General features: G+C 37.7%; 2 protein-coding genes across 3 annotated transcripts in view; one reads left to right on the forward strand and one right to left on the reverse strand.

Annotated features, from left to right (window-relative positions):
- LOC134844117 (c-Myc-binding protein-like) overlaps window positions 1–20905 on the forward strand; it is a 493244-nt gene that overhangs the window by 266870 nt on the left and 205469 nt on the right. The gene's annotated exons all lie outside the window — the stretch shown is intronic.
- Window positions 1–20905, reverse strand: part of LOC134844822 (zinc finger protein 277-like) — an 86973-nt gene that overhangs the window by 65084 nt on the left and 984 nt on the right. The window contains exons 3-6 of the mRNA XM_063861637.1: window positions 20339–20542; window positions 19785–19958; window positions 17076–17208; window positions 14762–14937 (exon numbers count right to left, since the gene is read on the reverse strand). Of these exons, the coding sequence (XP_063717707.1) occupies window positions 14762–14937; window positions 17076–17208; window positions 19785–19958; window positions 20339–20542 (687 nt within the window). The remainder of the gene's footprint in view (window positions 1–14761; window positions 14938–17075; window positions 17209–19784; window positions 19959–20338; window positions 20543–20905) is intronic.

Below are 20905 nucleotides of genomic sequence, written 5' to 3' on the forward strand. Positions count from 1 at the left end.
GTTAGGGATGTGTCTTTTGTTTTTGTATATTTATCTTTGATTAATATTTTACTATTCAAGATGTTGATTGTTGGTATATATTTAGAGATAAATGGTATTCCAATGATATTATGTTTAATATCAGTGATATGGAATATTTGTTTAAATGGTTTGGTTAAAATTTTGTTTTGCTCCATTGTTCTTGTGGGGAGAAGAAATAATTGAATTTTTCCGTAGTTTATTAATGTTGATCCTTGTGCTGTTGCTAACTTGCTGGAGGTTTCAAGAGGTGTTAGCTTTGGGTGTAAGGTTTTTATCTCATTCCATGTGGGAATGTTTATTATATTTGATTCTGCTCCTGAATCAATTAAAAAATCAATTTCAAGATCTGGTGGTTGAAATTCTTTGCTTTTTGGGCTTTCCAAAAGAAATGGTATTGTCCAAATTTTTTCTTTGGGTTGTTCTTTTTGTATGTTTTGATAGATGTGATTTGTATTCAAGCATTTTGTTTTTTCTTTCTCATTGGGTTGGTTTGTAGTGTTAATTTCATTAGTTTTTTGTGTCGTCGGTGTGGAATGGACGGGTTCAATATAATAATTGTGAAGGAGTTCTGATTGATTTTCATATATGTGTGATGAAAAAAGTTCTTCATATATAACAGGTTCATAGTCATTTTCGACTTTTATCATGTTGATGGAGAGAGTGTTTTCTGCATCGCTTTCTGAATCTGATGATTCACAGTTTATTTGGTTGAGTTGTAACGTATCAGTTACTGCGTCATCAATACCTGGAGGGTCTGATGTTGTTTCTGGATTAGATTGTACTTGATTAATATGTCTTTGATGTTTAGGTGTACTACTTCTGTGGCGATTATTAGAATTATTATAGTTATTATTATTCCGGTGTGGTGATTGGGAATAATTTCTATAACGATTATTATAACTTGAGTGTCGATTTTGTGAATTATTTCGCGATCTGTTTTGGTAATTATTGTTTGGTCTGTTATAGTTCGATCTATTATATGAGTTATTCCTTGATTGATTGTTCGGGTAATTCTGGTTTCGGTTGTTTGAATAACTTCTATTCCGATTATTTGAGTAGTTTCTATTCCTATTGTATGATGAATTTCGTGATTGATTGTTTGGATAATAATTGTTTCTTGATTGGGAATTAGATCTAGAAACAAATCGTTGTGTATTTGAATGTGATCTGGAGTAGTTATTTCGACTATTTGGTCTATTGTAGTGATTTTGTGATGAATTATGCGTGTTTCTTCGTTCTGGTGATCTTCCTCTATAACTTGAGTTATATGGTGATTGATTTCTTGTATAATTTGTATTGTTCGGGAGTGGTTTTCCTGAACTGTTGTTGCTGTAGACTGTTTTGTTCGGTAGATTTTGATCTTTTTTCATGTATTGATAGAATGATTTATTTGGTTCTTTATATTTTTGAGGTTTATTTTGATTGTCTTGCTGTTTTTGTCTACACTCAGAAATACTATGTCCGTATCGTCGGCAATAATTACACCATTTTTTGAAGGATGGTTTGCCTTTAAAGTTTGGGTGTTTTTCGTAAATGTTGAGTATTTCAGTGATTTTTTCAACGAGATCTGTATCTGATTCTTGTATATTGTTTATATTTGTGGAAGCTGTTTCAATTCTGTTAACGTATTGTAATTTCAGATTTTCCGTTTCTTCGAGTTTCATTGTGATTTCTGCTTGTTCTAGTTTGTCTACTAGTTTTCGAAAATCTAAATCGGGTTCTCGAATTGACGAAGGATGGGATGCTCTCTTTTTTATTGCTATTTTCCTTAATTGTGGTGTTAAGGTCATCATTAAGATTTCTGTCATCTTTGTGTTTTTATAGTCATGTGTATTTAATGAATATGCTTTTCGAACTAGTGTTTCGATTCGTACTGCTAATTGCTTGATGGTTTCGTTTGGTAATCTGCGAATTTCATTACATAAAACTCTTTGTTGTTGTTTGTTTCTTTCGGAGTCAAACATTTTTGAAAATTCTTGTGTAAATCTTTTCCAATTTGATTTTATTTCTATAGGCAATACTGAAAACCATTTTTGGGCTGCGCCATCTAGAGTTGTTTGTATTAACGCTGTGCGTCGATGTATCCAGTTTTGATGTAGTGGCGTATTAATTGGTTCAGGTCCTATATTTAAAATCAAATTTGCTGTGACTGCATTTAAATAGTCTTCTACAGAATATTCAGGGTCTGTTCCTGTGAATACCATTAAAGGTTTATTTGATGTTATTGATGATCCACCCATAAGGTATGGATTCATCGTCATTTGTAATGATTCTGCTGCATTTGGCATTTGAGAAAAATTTGAAAGTTGATTTCTTGTTATTTCGTGTTGTTGAAGATAATATGGGAGTGGTATTTCATTTTGCATTTGTGCTGGTTGGTACGAGTTTGCAATCATTGGGTTTTGTTGCTGAATTGGTTGAAAAGATTTATTATTTGGGTTTTGTTGTTGAATTGGTTGTTGAATTTGTGTATCTATTGGTTGTGGAGAAAAATTTCTATGATATGTATGTGGTTTCTGTATTCCTTGTCCACGATATTCTTGATTATAGGGTGTAAATATATCTGGTTGTAAGAAATCATCATCTGAGGATAAGTAATCCATTTGATAAGATGTTTGTTTTTTATTTTTATTTTGTTGAAAAAATGGATAGTTTTCACTACGATCCTGTGGAGGATGTAAATTTGTTTGGAAATTTACTGAATTAGGTGGTGCCATTGGGTTATCCCAGTTTCGAGATCTTGTATAATTACTAAAATTTTTTCGTGGTTGATAATTTGTTTTTGATGGATGTGTGTAATTATAATTATGGTCTGCAAAGTTGTTTCTAGTGAACGTTTTGCGTGTTTTTGGCGGTATTGTCATGGGTCTGTATGTTTGGTAATCCATGTGTGAATATTTTGGGGCAACCGAAGGTTTAACGGTTGATTGTAATGTTACCTGTGTTTGTGAAGAATTTGTATTTCTTGGTGTTGTTAAGTTTGGACGTATTGGTGAAATACTTTGTTGTGTAGTTGTTGTGTGTACGATTTCTTCATTTATGAAGTGTGATGGTGTCTGGATATCTTGTTGAGTAAGATTCCTAGTTCCATTGAGGTTTTCATTGTGTATGACTGTAGAGTTTAAACTATTATTTTGCATATCGGGTAAAAATGTATTATAGTTTAATGGTGTTGCATCAATGGTTAATGGTATTACTCGTACATAATCTCTTACATAAGATATCGTACTTATTGCTTGACTTGAGATTGATTGTGGGAAGTTTATGGATGCGGGATGAGACCATTCGGGGTCCCAAACATAGTCTGATTGTTCTGTGATGGCAGTATCATCGTTTGAGTTTTGGGGTCTAAAATTTTTTCTTGCTTGTGAAATTAAATCAATATTATGTGTGAAATAATCTATTATGAACCATGCCAAGATTTTTTGTAAGTCGTGTTTTGTATGTTGTGAAACTTCATCTTTCGTGAAATTTTCTTTAATTATATTTAGAAAACTAGAGAGTAGTGTGATTTCATGTCGTACTCTTATATGTTTAGATGTTTCTGTCGGTGAGACATTTGGTATCTGAATTTCGTTTTCTAATATCGAGATATAACTATATATTATCGCAAAAACTTCATTGGTGAATATGGAGTTTGCTCTTTGTGAGTTATGATATTGGATGCTTTTTATATATTCTGAGAATACTTTTGAGAATTCTAAATCAAGGTCGTCTGTTTGAATTATATATTTACTGTGATTCTGGTTTGGTGAGCTGAATTCTATGGAGTAGATTCCGTATTGTTGTGTTAGGTTACATATATCTTTTAGATAGTGATCGATAATTTGTCTTTTGATTTTTACATCTGGGAACTCTGTTTTACATGGACTGATTCCGGGTTCAAACAAATTTAAGAGTAAATTTTTGCAGAATATATGCTGTCCGCTATCAGTGGTTGCATCTACGATAAAGGGGAAAATATCATCATCATCTGGACTTTCTTCACCTGGGGTGTGCGTTGAGCTCATTTTTTCGTTCGATGACTGTTAATATGTAATTATCAATGTGTCTAATTGGTTGATTCCAATTGTATAAATGTACTGGTTTGTGTTTATACTGCTTTTTTATTCTTCTTTTTCCTCTTTTTGATGAATTTGAAGTTGTTTCTGAGTCAGAGAAATATAATTGATCGTGAATTGGGCAATTTTTATCTATTGATTCTTTTAGTTTATAAAGTTCGTCTAAACTGTTGGTTTCTGATTCTGAAAATGCGTTTCGATTTTTTGAAAATCTTTTTCGTGTTATTTGTCTTTGTTTAGTTATTATTTTTCTCTTTAATGTTTGTCGTTTTGTTCTAATGTATCCAACTGTTTGTGTATGAGGTGTGATTACAAGGTCGTATTTTTTATTATCTATTTCACAATTGTGTAAAACGATTGTTTGTTTATTTCCTAGGTTTTTAAATGACATAAGGTTTAGGATGACGGATGCAAAAGGTTGTTAAATGATTTCTATTTGCTTAAACTGTTAGTCCTTACGATTTTTTTGTTAGCCTAACCTGGGTCTGTTTGTTCAGGGTTGGGGAGAAAAGTATATCGATTCCGAAGAATGATTTTATACTTTCTCGTGGATAGTATAAGCTAAGGTGTTAACTTACTTAATCTTACTTAAGGGTAGTGATTGTGTTCAGGGTTGGAGAATAGTAAATCGATCCACAAGGTTCAGGTATAATTAGAACGCGAGTAGTTCGTTAGATACTATTTTAAACTTACTAAGTTTAAGATTTATCCTGGGTCTGGTAAGAGGGGGGATCAAGTGAAGGATGAATAACCGAAGTTCTTCACTGTTTATCCTAATTTGAATGATTAGTTTTGTTCAAAAATTTCTATTAGTCCTGGGTTTTTAGAAAGGGTTGGATAGTGAATCGACGTTTGAGGTCGTTAGACACTAGTTAAGTGGGTGGGGGAGAACAAAGTTGTTCTTTTTGATCCAAGGATAGGCCTTGATGATCAAGTTTTAAATTTAATTAAATAGAAAATGATTTAAGATCCAAGGATAAGCCTTGATGATCTGATTTTAAAATTAAGTGAATTTAAGTTTAAAATGTTTTAAATTTGTGTAAAGAATAGATTTAGTATTTTTATGATATTAGTGAGCTTATGAATGCTGTTATGTTTAGGCGATGAAGCTGGAACAACAGGATGATTTATAATTACTAACCGTTTATTGTCATGCTACTAATTTTTATTTTTATTTTTCAATAAATATTTTTCAAACATGTTTTGTATATTACTGCAGAATTTAGGAAAACGATCTGAGATCTTTTTATCAATCGTTATTGTATATTAATAATTTTGTTTAGCGCCTGAAATGATTTTGAAGATTGACTTCAAAATTTTATGTTTGCAAATGAAAATCTAAATTCATTGCTAGTAGTATTCTAAATACAAAAGTTTGTTCTGGCTTTTGCCGAACTATCATATAACTATATGGTAAGTTTCTGCTTTGTCGTATGTCGTCTCTGGTTCGAGGTCTTCTTCCAATTCCGGGTAGTTCTGTTATCGTTCGGAATATCACTCTGATCTATTGAGTCGTAGAGACATTTCGATTAAATTATTGTCGTATAACATTTTGTAAATGTTTTGTCTAAATTCTATTATTGGTTAATTCTAAGCTATTAAGGTCTTGTTCGAGACTTATGGTCGCACCAGATGAGTTAGGACCGATGGGTATAACTCATAGAGTAATTTCGGATAGGGTACACCGTCTGCTCGTCACGCTATCTTATTTTCGGCCGGATAGATTCGTGCAACTTCTTAGTCTAATACCGATCCTAATCTTACTCTTATACTGTCTAGTCTCAGGTTGTTTAACTAGTCTCTGCTAGGCTCAATAGATCTAGGGTATACTGGTTTATTGCGGCTGCTGAAGTACTCGGGAGAGTTCAACTAATTTCTAAGTTAAATTCAAATCTCTCTGGTGCTGAAATTACAAGTAATTTCAGCACTTACAAATAAGTGGATTGTTAGTTAGATGGATCATGATTGGTTAATATTAAATACTTTACATTGGTAAAATATCTAATTTATCCAATCATAAAATGTAGTTTAGATCAGGTTCCAGTACGCACTGTATTGGAAACATGCATAGATATAATCATGTTGTCACTGACTCGATACAACTTCCGATATTTTTCTAAGAAAAAACTACCTTCAGGTTAAATAACACATGCCTCCAGTTTTCAAAAAAGCAATGGGAAGAACGAAATTGAACTTAAAATTCTAATTCAGCTTGTTTCTTAAAATCTTTAAATATTTACTGTCCTATTTAAAAGAATTAAAAAGTTCCAGCGCGTAGAAAAAACCAAAATGCAAATACCATTCAAAAACTTTTCCATACAATGTTTATTTAAATAGAAGTTAATTGTCAGGCGTCTTGGGAATCGACTTCGCATTCAATTTTTTTTTGTTTTGTTTTTTTTTTCAATTTGCAGGTTGCTCGTTGGATTTTTTTCTGATATGGTTGAGTTTGTGTCAAACCATTTAATTTTTTTTAAAACGCTGTACGAAAAATCAGTGCATATCACAACAAGGGTAGCCGGTTACTGTGCAAGTAGCACAGAATGTTCCGACCTCAGTCTTATAAAAATTAGTTTCGTTTTCAAATTAGTGTCGTTTTTTCTGCATGGTGTGATAAAAAGATCTGAACAAAAAATATAACTTAGGCATATTTGACAGTAATAGTGATGAAGGCCATTCCGAAAACAATTTTTGAAGAAAATTGATTAGAAAAACAAAAAAATGAGAAAAAATAAAACTTTTTAAGTTTTTTTGCAGAAATGTTTGCGGAACTTTAGCATTTGTTTACAAAATGGTGACAAGAAACTCCCCAAACTACACGCTCACACCATATTAGTTCGTAAATAGACCAAAAATCAACAATTTCAAACTGGTTTCTCTCAACCTTGAGAAAAAAATTTTGAAAACTTTTAATGTCGATCAAATCAGGATCGAAAGGGCTTTAATATGACATATCATTTGAATCATTGCGATAATCATTTGTTGTGCCTGATTTTGCGTGGAAAAACTAAAATCAATCGACCCATTCTGATAAATATTTGTGATACTTGATTCAGCGTGGTAAACTAAAAGACACAACCCGAAAACAAAGTTCCTCCCCCTTTTTCCATTGTTAGGAACAATAAAGATCTTCCATCTGTGATTCAGTTTTCATTAAAGCCGCAAAAATAGCCAACAGAGCGTTGGGAAGGAGTCAATGAATGCAAGGAAAAAGAATGAAAATTGGCCTGTTTTCTGAAAAAAAAAACATTTTCTTTCAGAACTTTCATTTCAGAGTAAAAGTTATAGGTCCTTACAGCTCTTTAAATTTTACAAGCAATTCATGATTATAATAATTATCTTAATAAACATAGCAAACAGGCAGTTGGTTGGGAAAGACTCAGAGAAAGCAAATAAGCAGAAATTTTTTCGAATTTTTCCAGAAAACTTTTAATAGCCTGAAAGCTTTTTGAACTTCTAGAACAATTCACAATTGACAAAGTTTTGTTGAAATGAAATCAAGTTGAGAAAACTGAATCCACAGACTAGCTTTTTGTTTCGCAAGGAAATCTGATAAGTAAACTCCACTTTCGAAACTAGAAGTTGTTAACGTTTTAAAACCTTCACACGTTTGCTGTTCGATAGTAGGGTTGGCCTTCCTTTCAAAAAAAAGAAGTTTTTGAGGTGAACTGAAAAAAAAATCATTAATCAAACCGCACAAAAAGTTTGAACTTGAACATTTTTTGAGACTTTTCCTGAAAAAAAAGGGAAAAAAGTTTCATCGCGACGATGCAAGAGCCTAAAACACGTTCAACAACTGCATAAATGCATATAAAACAAGAGTATAAATGTATATAAAATAAGGAAGAGTGCCGAGTAGCCTAAGCTACGGTACCGCCGACTATACAGACTTGCCAGTTGGTGTAGGTTCGAGTACCCCACCTGACCATGTATTATTATACTAAAAAAGGGGGTTATATCCTATTGTAATTGTTTTTTGATACTTAACCGGTTCAGCCTTGATGAAATTTTGAGTTTCCGAAAATATGATGAAATTTTAAGTTTCCGAAAGTTTTTGCCGTTAAATGCTCTTAATAATTCAAGCACTCGACATCATAGTTTTTACCAACTTACGGAGATTGAGCGCGCTCATTTTGGCGCCCCACCGACGGCCTACTAACTACTGACGGGCTGTGCTAATTACTAGCTGGTCTGTGTAATCAGCCTACTGTGCTACTGACGGGCTGTGCTACTGACAGGCTGTGCCTACTGCCTACTGACGTGCTGGGCTGTGTAATCAGCCTGCTGTGCTACTGGCCGGCTGTAGTACTGACGGGCTGTGCCTACTGCCTACTGACGGGCTGTGATTCAGTGTGAGTAAAAACTCTAGTTGGAAGATTAAAGGCAGTTTGTGGAACAGTTCCGCCAAGTTGAAGCAGGAGTACTCGGAGTTCAGCAGGAGTATCCGGAGTTCAAGCAACTGAAGCATTGCGACTTGTCATCTTGGGCGAAACAAGGATAAATTTTTGCTAGTCTATCATTCAAAAGTTTGTACGATTTCGGCAGACCATCACAGACAGGCGGTATGACGGACAATTGAGGCCTTCAAACAGGTATCCGGATTTCAAATGAGGCTTTTAGACAGAAGGAACGGAGGATTTTCTCAGCTATTCAGATCATCAGACAGGGGGTCAATTACAGACGTTTTGTGTGAGTTTGAGAAACGGTTGCTGGACAACTCCTCTGCAGCAGACCAAAAATCTGACAACCGAAAACCGTTGACCGCCCAATCTCCAAAACTGTAAGAAGGTTCCAAAACTTTTAAAACTCTCCATTCGTGCTATAAATTTTTGTACGATGTTATACATGTTAATGTTTTTCCCGCAAGATAGCACCAGGTAGTTTTTCTCAAAACTCAAAATTTTTGGGCAGTTCCGTTGAACTGAAAAATCTTACAATCGGTACATAGACAAACTGATTGACATTTTTTTTTCGATACCAAAAATTTTTGGATATATGTGAACGGAATATAGACAAGAGGTACTGGACTAGTTTAAGGATTGGCTTATGACTCAAACCCGCTGATCAAAATTCTCCTAAAAGTTTTTGTGAACAATTAAAAAACTGTCAAAAAATCCTCAGACCGTCCTCAGAATCCTGCGGAACTGTGCTGTAAGATGACACCAACCTTATGATAAGTGATCTGGCAGCAAAATATCAGGCAAATTAAGTTGAGTTTTTTCATTTGAGGTTTCTTTCGCGTGTGTTGTTGGAATCTAACCAATTTGCCTGAAACCCCACCCACCTTTGGTAAAACTGAAAACCAGATCGCTTCAAGTGTATCAACGCCGAAATTTGCCCGTCCGATTACTGACATCCTTGCGTGACAGTAATGTTAAGTGGTCAAGTACGGTGATAATAAGTGGGTTAAGTTGATTTCTTTCATCCTCAGGTTTACTCCGTGTGTGCTGTTGGAGTTCGACCGATCTATCTAATTTTCCAACCCAATTGGTACTTAAGCGTAACATAACGGTCGCATAGTTTCCTTAAGGGTATGGTATACATTCTAGGAGCTAGTTCCTTGGATCACGCGCTCCGCAAACTTCCCGTTCCGTCTCAGAAGCGCGTCCAAGATACTTGCTTTACCAATCCAGGTTTAAGTTTGAACTTTAACGCTAGGGACTCTCAAAAAACAATTCAGTACTACCTTCATCACTACTTGTCTCACCGTAACGACCTTGTAATTTGGCACGACGCCATTAATAAGTCAATAAGTAGGCACCGCAGCAACAATAACTGCAAGCCGAGTAGTGCGCAACTTGTCACTTTGTTATTAAGGTATAGGACAATTATTTGTGCGATCGTATACTGTAGACGGAACGGAACCGAGGATATAGAAGAAAGTTTAGTTTTAACTGGTATTCTCGTTCTGAACGTCGTCAAAGACTTTATCTCTAAGCGTAAGGCTAAGGACCAGGTACTAAATGAGAAGGACAAAAAGTTTGACCAGGCTCCTTCCCTCGAGTTAAAGACTCTCCTCCTAAGCGCTAATCTTAACATCCTTAAGACGCGTAAGAAGCGGAACCGCTTACCACTCAAAGCTCGAAAAGCTATTAAAAAAATAGTCTTCAGGTGGAAGCTTTAAGACGTCAAGTTCCCCCATCTTGTAAACTAATGTTGATATTTGAATGCAAATTTAATTACGTAACAAAACAATTTCTCATTTTATTAATTGTTGTCTATTTAGTGAGCATCTGTAAAAAATTGTCAATTTTTGAAAAACATGGACGAAAGATTCCAAAATAAGACACGCAGTTAATTGAAACCCGCCTAAATCTAGAAAATGTGCTGCTCAAAGTTTTTTCATTATTACTTGAAGGCATTGAGAATAATAGTAGCACCGCAAAAATTGATAACGCTGTTTACAAATGTGAAATTGCTTTGGAAAAAGCTGTAGACGTGAATGAGCAACTAATTAGGTTAGCGGGAAAAACAAAAAACCTCGAAAAAATTTTTGCCCAGCAAGAACTTTGGCTTAAGAAAGTAACCAAAAAGAGCGAGTAATGCATGAAGCTCAGAAATACAAGATGAGCCTTGAGCCTTCGTCATTTTCAGCAGCCGCCATTATAAGGAGCAAGGGATCTTTACAACAAACTAGAAGTTAGACATCCTCAAGCTCGCACAAAACAAGAAATTCAGTAGCATGAGTATCTGAAAACAGGTCGAAGGTCTCTAATGATATTAGGAAACAGGAGTCACTTAAGTCTGATAAATCTGCTTCCACTCGTCATACGTCGACAGTTCACAATATGTCATCAAGTGAGAAACGGCATGAAATAGTTTCAGTAAAACGACGTCACGAGGAGCTGGAAAAGCAGTATCAAGTATCGGTAAGGCTCAAAGAGCAAGAGAATTGTCTCAAGTTCGAACAAAGTCAGCTGGAGCTAGAGCAATTGGCTGAAAGTCATTAAAAGCAACTAATTGAAATGGAAATGAAAGCGTTTGAAATTGAGGATAATAGTGCGCTAGGTTTGCTGGCCTTCACTCCTGCACCAATTTTGTCAGAACCGACGACTCCAGCCAACCTCGCTCATGCAATTATCACTAGCAATGGTCATAACCATGGGCACACAGCAATTAGGTACGCTGGAACCTATAATCATGGACATCGAGTTATGCTTCAATTTGGCAGTGCAAGCCTTTTGTCATTGCAAGCTTCTCCTCTAACTGTTTCATTCCCAGTTAACAATATGCATTCTAGTGCACACTTGTTACCACCGCCGTCTGCTGTTCCTTTACAGACCATGAGCTCAAACAAAACAATTGGTAGTTTTGCCAACGGGCAACCGGAATCATTACCTGTCCCAATGTTACCGGCACAACCCGGTACTTTTTTTCTTTGTCACCTGCATTTGCTGGTGGTGACTTCTCATCTTTTGGCGTAAACCCACCGCCGGTTTTCCTTTCGGCACCTCATTGCCAAGCGGCGCCTTTCCATGCGCAACATTATATTCCCTTCGTACCGCATACTGTGTCACCTAATATCAACGATTACTATACAAGTGATGCAAACTTATGGCGATTGACTGCTACAACTCCAATAGTCACGCCCGTTCAATGCTGTAATGCTGGAAACATTTTCTCTAATGTGATAACTGTTGTCCCAATGTGTAACCCAGCCATCCCGTATACTAGTGGTGGGGTTGTGGTGGGGTACCTTAAAACTCCACCAGTTTATCCTCAACATTTTCCTTATTTTGTCAAGAATGCTAATACTAGTTATCAGCCAGTCAACGAAGACTACGCACCGTCTTCTGCTAATCCGAACCAAGGTTGTTAATCGGATCGATCTCTCTCCGCTCGTGAATCGGCGGTATTTTTAATGCATAGCCGCAAAGATCATCTTCCCGAATGGAAGTTAGCCCAGTTTGACGGCAACCCGTGGCGCTATGTACAAGGATGCACTGGCAAATCTGGCGCCGTAGCAGTTTTCAAATCATTGTCATTTAACGATGATCTAAAAAATGTTAACCTGTTAAGCGAAGCTGTTAGTTAACTTACGCCTAACCTCAAAGAAGCTTGATCAATGCATACTGTTAGGCATAACTTGCAGCGCCCAACACTCTTAAATTTTAATAACTGGTTGAAAGAAAAGGGCGAGGGGCATGAGAGATTACGTGTAAGGCAAAAAACGAGGAACCAGTTAAGCCAAAATCAACCACAATTTTTGCAGCAAACACCAAGGTAACTGAAAGTAGACATGCATTGTGGAACTGCGCTGTTTTCAGAGAAAAGAATGCTACTCAGCGAGCGAAATACGTAGCTGAATAGAAGTTTTGCTTCGCTTGCCTCAACGACAATCCTAGTTTCCGGCAATGCTCTAGAGCTTAAAAAAATGCCAGAAGCCAGAGTGCGATAGCACACAAAATGCCTTGCTCCACGGAGCCGAAAAAAAATATTTCCTCGGAAGAAAAATTCAAATGTCTCAAATAAGCTGGAGCAAACAAGTCCACAGAGAATACAAACATTTCCACCCACGCCGCTGTTATTGATTTACATGACTTTGAATCGTCTATAGGGTTGTTGTCATTTGCAACATTTGGTGTGTCCTCGGATGTAACCAGTATTCTGATGTTGGTTCCTTGTGATAGTGCATTGACACACTTCTAGGTGTCTTCGTCACTCGTTAACCGTCTCGGCTTAGTAGGGGAGTCCGTTAACTTGTCAATAAATGTTTTCAATTCAACCGCCAATGTTGAGACTCAGAGAGTCTCAAGTTTACCTTTTCCTCCGAGCCGAATAATAGTGATTTCGTATTCCCTCTGCGTGCATATGTTAAAGACAATGTTGAGATTGGCTCCGAGACAATCATTAATGCTGATTTGCAGAATAAATATCCACGATTAGCACCTATTAAGTCCACTCAATATGCTTATGAGGACGTTGAAGTTACTATAGGACAAGACGACTACCACGCCGTTAGACTCATTGAGTTAATCTTTGGAGATGATAATAATTCACCATGTTCCGTTCGCCTACCAATAGGTTGGGTCATAGGTGGTCCGTTGCCGCCGTCTGTTGCTTCTACTTTGTGTTTCAAGTGTGTTGTTGAAGATTCCTCCTTGACTGATCAGATAAAATCCTGGTACGTGTTGGAGTCTTATGGTGCTTTCAATTAAATTGGTGCCCGTTCCGCCGCGTATAATTATTCTTTATCCATCCTTTATTCTGAAACCGTTCACAATGGCGAAAGATACATTGTGCCTATGCTTTGGATTGATAGTAATGTCAGTCTACCAAACAATTATCACTCGTCACTCGCCCATTTTAAAACATTGGAGAGAATATTAAGTTAAGACTCTGAACTGCGCGAAAGATACGCAGACACAATTAGAGGGGACATTAGGAAAGTCTATGTCGTTACTGTCGAGCCGCATGATCCACGTAAGCGTTCCGATCGCGAGCGGTATCTTCCGCACCATCCCGTCGTAAAACCAAATAAGCCGGGTAAGGTCCGCCGAGTCCCTAATTGGGGCTTCTAAGATTCACAGCACATCCTTAAATAAGTCCTTATTGGTGGGTCCAGACCTACCCCAAACGTTAATTTTGTAATTTTGAGATTCCGTCGACACAAGTACGCCGTCTCCGCGGATATAGAGGTTATGTTCCTCCAGGTAGGAGTCCTCGCCCGCAATCAAATTTCGCTCTATTTTTTGTGACTGGAGGATACCACTTCCGATGTGGTAATTCACCAGTACACTCGCCATATATTCGGCGCATGGGATTCGCCTACATGCGCAATTTCGCGATGCGAAAAACAGCAACTGATAATATGTCCACATACCCTGAGGCCGCATCAGTCGTAAACGAAAATTTTTAAATGGACGATTACTTGGATTCGTTCGATGACGTTACCCATGCAATTAAAATTAGCCGTGATTTGGTTTCGTTACTCAAGTTGGGAGGATTTATTTTGACTAAATTTGTCAGTAATACCGATAAAATTTCTTTGGCAATGAACACCGATCATTGCGAAACCTCGTCTTTACCCATCAAAAAAACACGTAACGGTGCCGAACAATCATCACATGTCTTAGGTCCTAAGTTGGACCATGTGAAAGACACATTGGTTGTTAGCAGAAGCAAGAATTGTCCTCTGGATAAGGCAATAAGTCAACGAACCGTCTTGAGTATCGTCTCTTCTGTGTTTGACCCAGTTGGGTTAGTAGCTCCATACTCAACTAGGGCCCGTCTTTTGCTTAGATATATTTGGAAAATCAGTGGCCAAAATTGAGACGACGAAGTGCCGGAAGACATAAGAAGTCAATTTCTCGAGTGGCACTCCGGTCTCCCTCTCTTAGGGCAATTGACTATTCTCCGCTGTTACTTCACAGAACCTGTGGATCAAACTGAGCTCCACATGTTCGGTGATAGCTCGCAGGACGTTTTCTGTGCCGTTGGAATTTTGCTTATGCTACAATCGAATTCGCACAAAGCTCAAACATCCTTCATCTTTGGTAAAGCTCGCGTTGCTCCCATGAAAGCGCTATCTAAACCGAAGCTAAAGCTTCAAGCTGCTCTGCCCGCAACTCGACTGAAATATGATATACTGAAAGCAATTACCGTTAACATTAATCAGGTCTACATGTGGACAGATAAAACTACAGTTTTGCAGTGGCTAAACTCCGGTGACAAATTACCTGTCTTCGTGGCTAACCGTGTCGGCGAAATCCTCGAATCGACAAGCATTGATGAGTGGCACCATGTTCTGAGCGGCGATAATCCAGCTGATTCCGATACGCGGGCGATTTCTTTGGAAGTCCTCAAGGATAGCAGCTGGCTCACTGGTCCGAGCATTCTCAGGACTACTGATTGCCTGTTTATACCCGACGAACGTGCGATCAATAAAATTCGTTTGAAGGTTTCTTCTTTTTGATGTCGATAATTGCGTGGAGACATCATTTTCCTTCGTCACCGATGTCACATCCATCAAACAGCCCGCAGCCTCCACCACAAGCATTTTCATCAAAGTTTAGATTACATGCGCTTCGTTTTTTAAAAAAATGAAATGTGAAATACTTGCGTTGGGTAGACTACTTCAGTGTATCGAAAATCAATGTGTAACATGCCGTAAGCGCAAAAGAAGTATCATCCAGCCAATCATGTCCAATTTAACTGTCGAACGTCTCGGATATAAGCAACCACCCTTTAATCATACGGGTGTGGAATACTTTGAACCACTTTACGTTCCGGCAGAAGCACTGAAAAAAGATGAGGATTTCTTTTCACCTGCCTCACCACCAGGGCTCTACACCTTGAGACTGTATCATCTCTGGACACTAGTTTTTGTGTCATGGGCATTGAACGGTTCATTGCGCGGCGTGGTACAACAAGCACGATCTGGTCGGATAACGGCACGAACTTCGTTGGTGCGGAAGAGGAATTACTTGCCTGCATCAAGAGCTGGAATGGCATGGCGCAGACCATTTTTGCACAGAAAAACGTTGCTTGGAAATTTAACCCGTCAGGCGCACCCCATCATGGCGGCTCCTGCGAGCGCCTCGTCCGAAGAGTAAAGCGCGTACTTTACGATATACTAGGCAGTAGGCGAGTCACCGAAGAGATGTTAGGAACAACATTCTGCTTAGTTGAGCAGGCTTTGAATTAGAGGCCAATCACTCCCGTTAGTACTGATTCACGTGAGTTAGAAGCATTAACCCCAATCCAGTTTTGCCTTGCACAACACGCCACAAGCTTTCCTTTGCTTTTACCTGGGGAGCACTTTGACCACAAGAAAAGGTGCGTGCGAGCGCAGTCGTATGCTAACGCTATTTTGTCTCGTTGGCTTGGCGAAAATGCTCTCTCACTGAATAAGTGTGTCAAGTGGCACACTCATTCTGACTCCACTCTTAAGACAGGCAATATCGTGTGGGTGATTGAGCCCGATAGTCCGCGTGGGTACTACTCCTTCACCCGACTCGTCAAGCTAAACTACGGACATGACAGTTGCGCCCAATCCACTCTTGTTAAGACCGCAACCCGTGAAGTCACTCGGCCGACCGTTAAGCTGGCTCCGGTTCTCCCTTCTTCTGGGGGGGGGGGGAGGATGTTGCAACGCAAATGTAACAAGAGTATAAGTGCATATATAACAAAAGTATAAATGCATATAAAATCATATAAAATGAGGACGGATGGCCGAGTGTCCTAAGCTACAGTAACGCCGACTATACAGACTTGCCAGTTGGTGTGGGTTCGATTCCCCCACCTGACCTTGTCTTAATATACTAAAAAAGGGAGTTATATCCTATTTTAATGGTTTTTTTGGTTCTAATTCGGTTCAGCCTTGGTAAAGGCTGACCGCCAAAAACAGCAATTTGTCTCAAAGACATTTTTACCGGTTCATGTGGTTAGCTTGCGCATATTTTTTTCGTTTTTGGGGCAGTTTAATGAAGTTATATGATGTAAATTGGATCATTGGATGAAGTGTTTCTTCCGCTAGGAAAATTGAAATTAAATCCCAATTCGTGGTTTTCGTGTTTTTCGTGGTCTTAATGATTTTGCTGTTTGATAGTGCATTTTGTTGTGATTTTAATAAAGAAAAAGAACGGAACTTAAATAAATAAAAAGCCAAACCTCAAAAACATTTTCTAAAGCTCTAAAAAGACCCTGTTTGGCCTTTAATTTCAAATTTATTTGGTTTTCTGATTTAGTTAATCCACAATTTTTGGCAATATCGTCAAGTCTTAGTGATTCATACTGTCGAAACTCTGGGGTTTCCATGAGTAGGTTAATCTTTTGACGTCATAATGATTTTGAGCCTCTTAAGTTTACTCCGTCAAAATGAAAAAAATTAAGGTCATTAACATCGCTAAAACATGTTGTCAATTTTCGGCATTGTCTTTACAAACCAGGTCGAGACTGTATGCAATTTGGGTCTGGGATTGACATGCGGAGCGACTTTCAAAGGCTTGGCATAAGAGGGGGACCTCGACTGAAGAATCAGTTGTTACTCACCAGGTAGTTGATGATGTAGTACTTGTCGTATATGGTGTTCTTCGCATTCAACTTCCGATGCTGCTTTCTCTTCATGTGTTCAAAAAGCTCCGCCTTGTCCGCATAAATACTGTCACAGTGCAAGCACTGACACCTAAACAAATAAGAGAGAGGTATGAATTAATCTTAGAACTTATTTATAGTTTACCTATACTCTTTTCCAACTAAGCCAAATCATTCATTTTTACAAAATCAAGTGGGTGACTCTTTGCTTCCTTTCTTCGAGTTTAAATTGGTTCCTTGATCCCTTGCTTCTTGTGTAATTTGACTCGTTACTTCGTTCTTTCAATTCTCTTTTGACACTTTGATTGCTTCATACGAGTATTTCTTGACTCTTTGCTTTTTTGTTCGGGTTTAATTTGGCTCCTTGATTCCTTCCTTCGTTTCTAATTCAACTCTGTGCTTCAATGTCTCGATTTTCTCTTGAGAGTTTGCTTGCTTCATTCGAATATTTCTTGACTCTTTGCTTTTTTCTTCGTGTTTAATTTGGCTCGTTACTTCGTTATCTCGATTCTCTCTTGAGAGTTTGCTTGTGAGTTAGGACCGAAGTGTATAACTCATAGAGTAATTTCGGATAGGGTACACCGTCTGCTCGTCACGCTATCTTATTTTCGGCCGGATAGATTCGTGCAACTTCTTAGTCTAATACCGATCCTAATCTTACTCTTATACTATCTAGTCTCAGGTTGTTTAACTAGTCTCTGCTAGGCTCAATAGATCTAGGGTATACTGGTTTATTGCGGCTGCTGAAGTACTCGGGAGAGTTCAACTAGTTTCTAAGTTAAATTCAAATCTCTCTGGTGCTGAAATTACAAGTAATTTCAGCACTTACAAATAAGTGGATTGTTAGTTAGATGGATCATGATTGGTTAATATTAAATACTTTACATTGGTAAAATATCTAATTTATCCAATCATAAAATGTAGTTTAGATCAGGTTCCACTTGCTTCATTCGAATATATCTTGACTCTTTTTTTTTTAGTTTTATTTGGCTCCTTGATTCCTTCCTTCGCGTTTAATTTGGCTCGTTACTTCGTTATTTTCCGCTCTTGACACTTTACTTGCTTCATTTGTGCATTTTGATGATCATTTTGGTGATTTTCTGCTTTTTTCCTTCTTCAGAGTCATTCTCGACGCCTTGCCTCCTTCCTTTGAATCTAATGTGGAATTTTGGTTCCTTCCTTCGAGTAATTTTTGACTCTTTGATTTCTTTTACCGAGTCACACCTGCTTTGGGTCATTCTTGATTTTTGCTTCCTTTTGATCGAAATTGTCTGAAGTTTTTTCAAGTTTTTTCAAGTCTTTCGCTTACTTTAAGCCTCTCCCGGTTCTTGGTCTTTTCTGAGTTTTGTCTAGATCTTCTTTTTCTGAGATTCTCTAGGTTCTTGACTTTATCCGAGATTTATCGAGCTGATTGCTTGTTAAGAGCCACTCTGGGTTCTTGAACTGTTTCCGAGCTTTATCAAGCACATCCCTTGCTTCGAGCTTTTCTGGTTTCCTGGTTTTTCTCGAGCTTTGGGTTTTTCTCGAAATTTGGCAAACTTTTTATTTCGAGGCTCTCTGGGTTCTTGGACTATTCCCGAGTTTTATCGAGCTCATCGCTTGCTCCGAGCATCTCTGGGTTTTTGACTTTTTCAAGCTTTAATTTTTGCTGCGAGCCACGCTGGGCCTTTGGACTGTTTCTGAGTTTTTATCGAGCTCATTGTTTGCTTCTGGCTTCTTCGGATTCTTGGAGTTTCAGGAGCCTCATCCGGCTCATTCCTTTGCTTCAAGCCTTTCTGGGCTCATGGTGCTTCCCGAGCTTGATTCAGCATACTCTTTGCTTTGAGCCTCTCTGGATGTTTGGCTTTTCCAAAGCCTTATCAAACTCATTCAATGAAGCTAAAAACCTGATTTTTTTCTGATAAAAACTTAACTTTCAAACTTTTACAAAAATTATATGGCATTAAAACTCTTTGATTTCTAAACGGTTTATGGCCGGTGGTTTTTTGATGAAATTAACCCAATGTGAGAAAACTGGACCAATAGGTAAATTTTTTATTCCGCAATCGAAACTGGGAAAATTTAAATCCACTTTCGAAACATTTTTCATGACCTTTATAATTTGCGTTACGCTTTCAGAATTATGGAAAAAACGTCAAAGCCCGCATAAATAAGGCCAGAGTTTGGCTAAACTTGCAATTTCGAAACACATTTGAAATTAGAAGTCTATCACGTTTTTTGCGACTTTTACACTTTCGGTGTTCGATAACAAAGGAAATCAACTGAGCTTAAAAAGAAATCAAAAATCAAACCGTATAAAATCAAAATTGAGTGTTAACAAATTGTAAAATTTCTTCCTGAAAAAAAACAAAGAAAATCACCAAGACTTATATAAGAGTACTTACTTCGTTCATTACTCTTAATCATCTAAGCCTAAGCTCCTTAACTGTTAGTTTCAAAAGACTTCAGGTGCAAGCTCGCCGATATTCTCAATAATTTGGCATTAACTATATTATATGAACTTTAACCGTGCAATCAATTACTCCTAACAAAAGTTGTGAAATCAAATCAGAAAGCTGTTCTATGAAATCTTTCGCGAAATCATGTCAGTTTGCCGTCAAATTACTCGAGCTTCGTGTTTTAAAGCCTCAATCTTTTCGAGTGTTGGACACTTTTCATTTGACTGACCTTCCGATGGCCTCGTGCAGCACATCTAGAAGTTCTGCAGTGAACACGAGGTTGTCTGGGTGTCCGACGTTGAAAAAGTGTTCGGAGTGCATGTGTTCGAAGATGTCACTTCGATTGACCTGATCGAACTTCTGCTCGCAGAAGATGCACGAGTGAGAGAACGTCTTGTCCATTCTGGAAGATTAGAAAGAAGACAGAAATAAGTTAGATTAAAACCTAAAGCCAGAATAGTCACTAGTGCAAAGACGTGCAAAGACCCTCTGGAGTCGCTTATTATTGATTAAATAATACCTCCGGCCCTCATTTTATTTTGATAAAGCTTTTGTCACAATTTTTTATGTTCGTAATTTCTTTTCCCTGAAAATTGAAATATCTTGACCCCTCTTTCGTTCTTTTCCCCCTGGTTTTTTTGTTTATCTCGTATATGAGTAGTTTTCTCATATTCGACAAATGGATATAAAGCTGGAAAAATACTATCTTTTAGAAATATAGAACCTTAAAAAACCAAGGGTCTTCAAACAAATGCTGGACTGGGCTTAGAAAAAATTCGTCACCTTTCCAGTTGATTCTGCTCTAACACGAGACGCAGTCTCTTCTGTTGAAGGGACTCCCTCAGTTTGCGATCTTGAGGGATGTCCCCCAACACTAGATACATGGTGGGTACTCCGTTGTCCTCGGGAAACATGGGGGTCTTGATGATGCTGCAGTACTCTGTCAGTTCCTTCTGCACGAAACGCACCCGCCAGTAGTCTATGTATCTAAACATGAGACCAAAAACACATCACATGGCAAAGATTCAGTTTCTTCTAAATAACAAACTTTTACTGTAGAAATTTTAAATGTAGAAATTGATATAAAAAACTCGAAATCTATATATAAGAGTTGTTCTGGATTCAAAAAAGTAAATTTGACAGTTGGAAAGGCTCTCAGTTTTTTTTTATACACAGAAGAGTACAAGGACGATGCTGATTTCGTGTCAATCCAGTTTCAGCAATCATGGAAACTGTCAGTAGCTCTCAAGTAAACTTAGTAAAACACAACAGCAACATTGAATAATTTATACATCGAATAATTTATACATCGAATAATTTTGCGATCTCGAAGTTAATGTCAGGCGAGTT

This window comes from Symsagittifera roscoffensis, chromosome 4, assembly GCF_963678635.1.
Source record: "Symsagittifera roscoffensis chromosome 4, txSymRosc1.1, whole genome shotgun sequence".
Classification (NCBI taxonomy): domain Eukaryota; kingdom Metazoa; phylum Xenacoelomorpha; order Acoela; family Convolutidae; genus Symsagittifera; species Symsagittifera roscoffensis.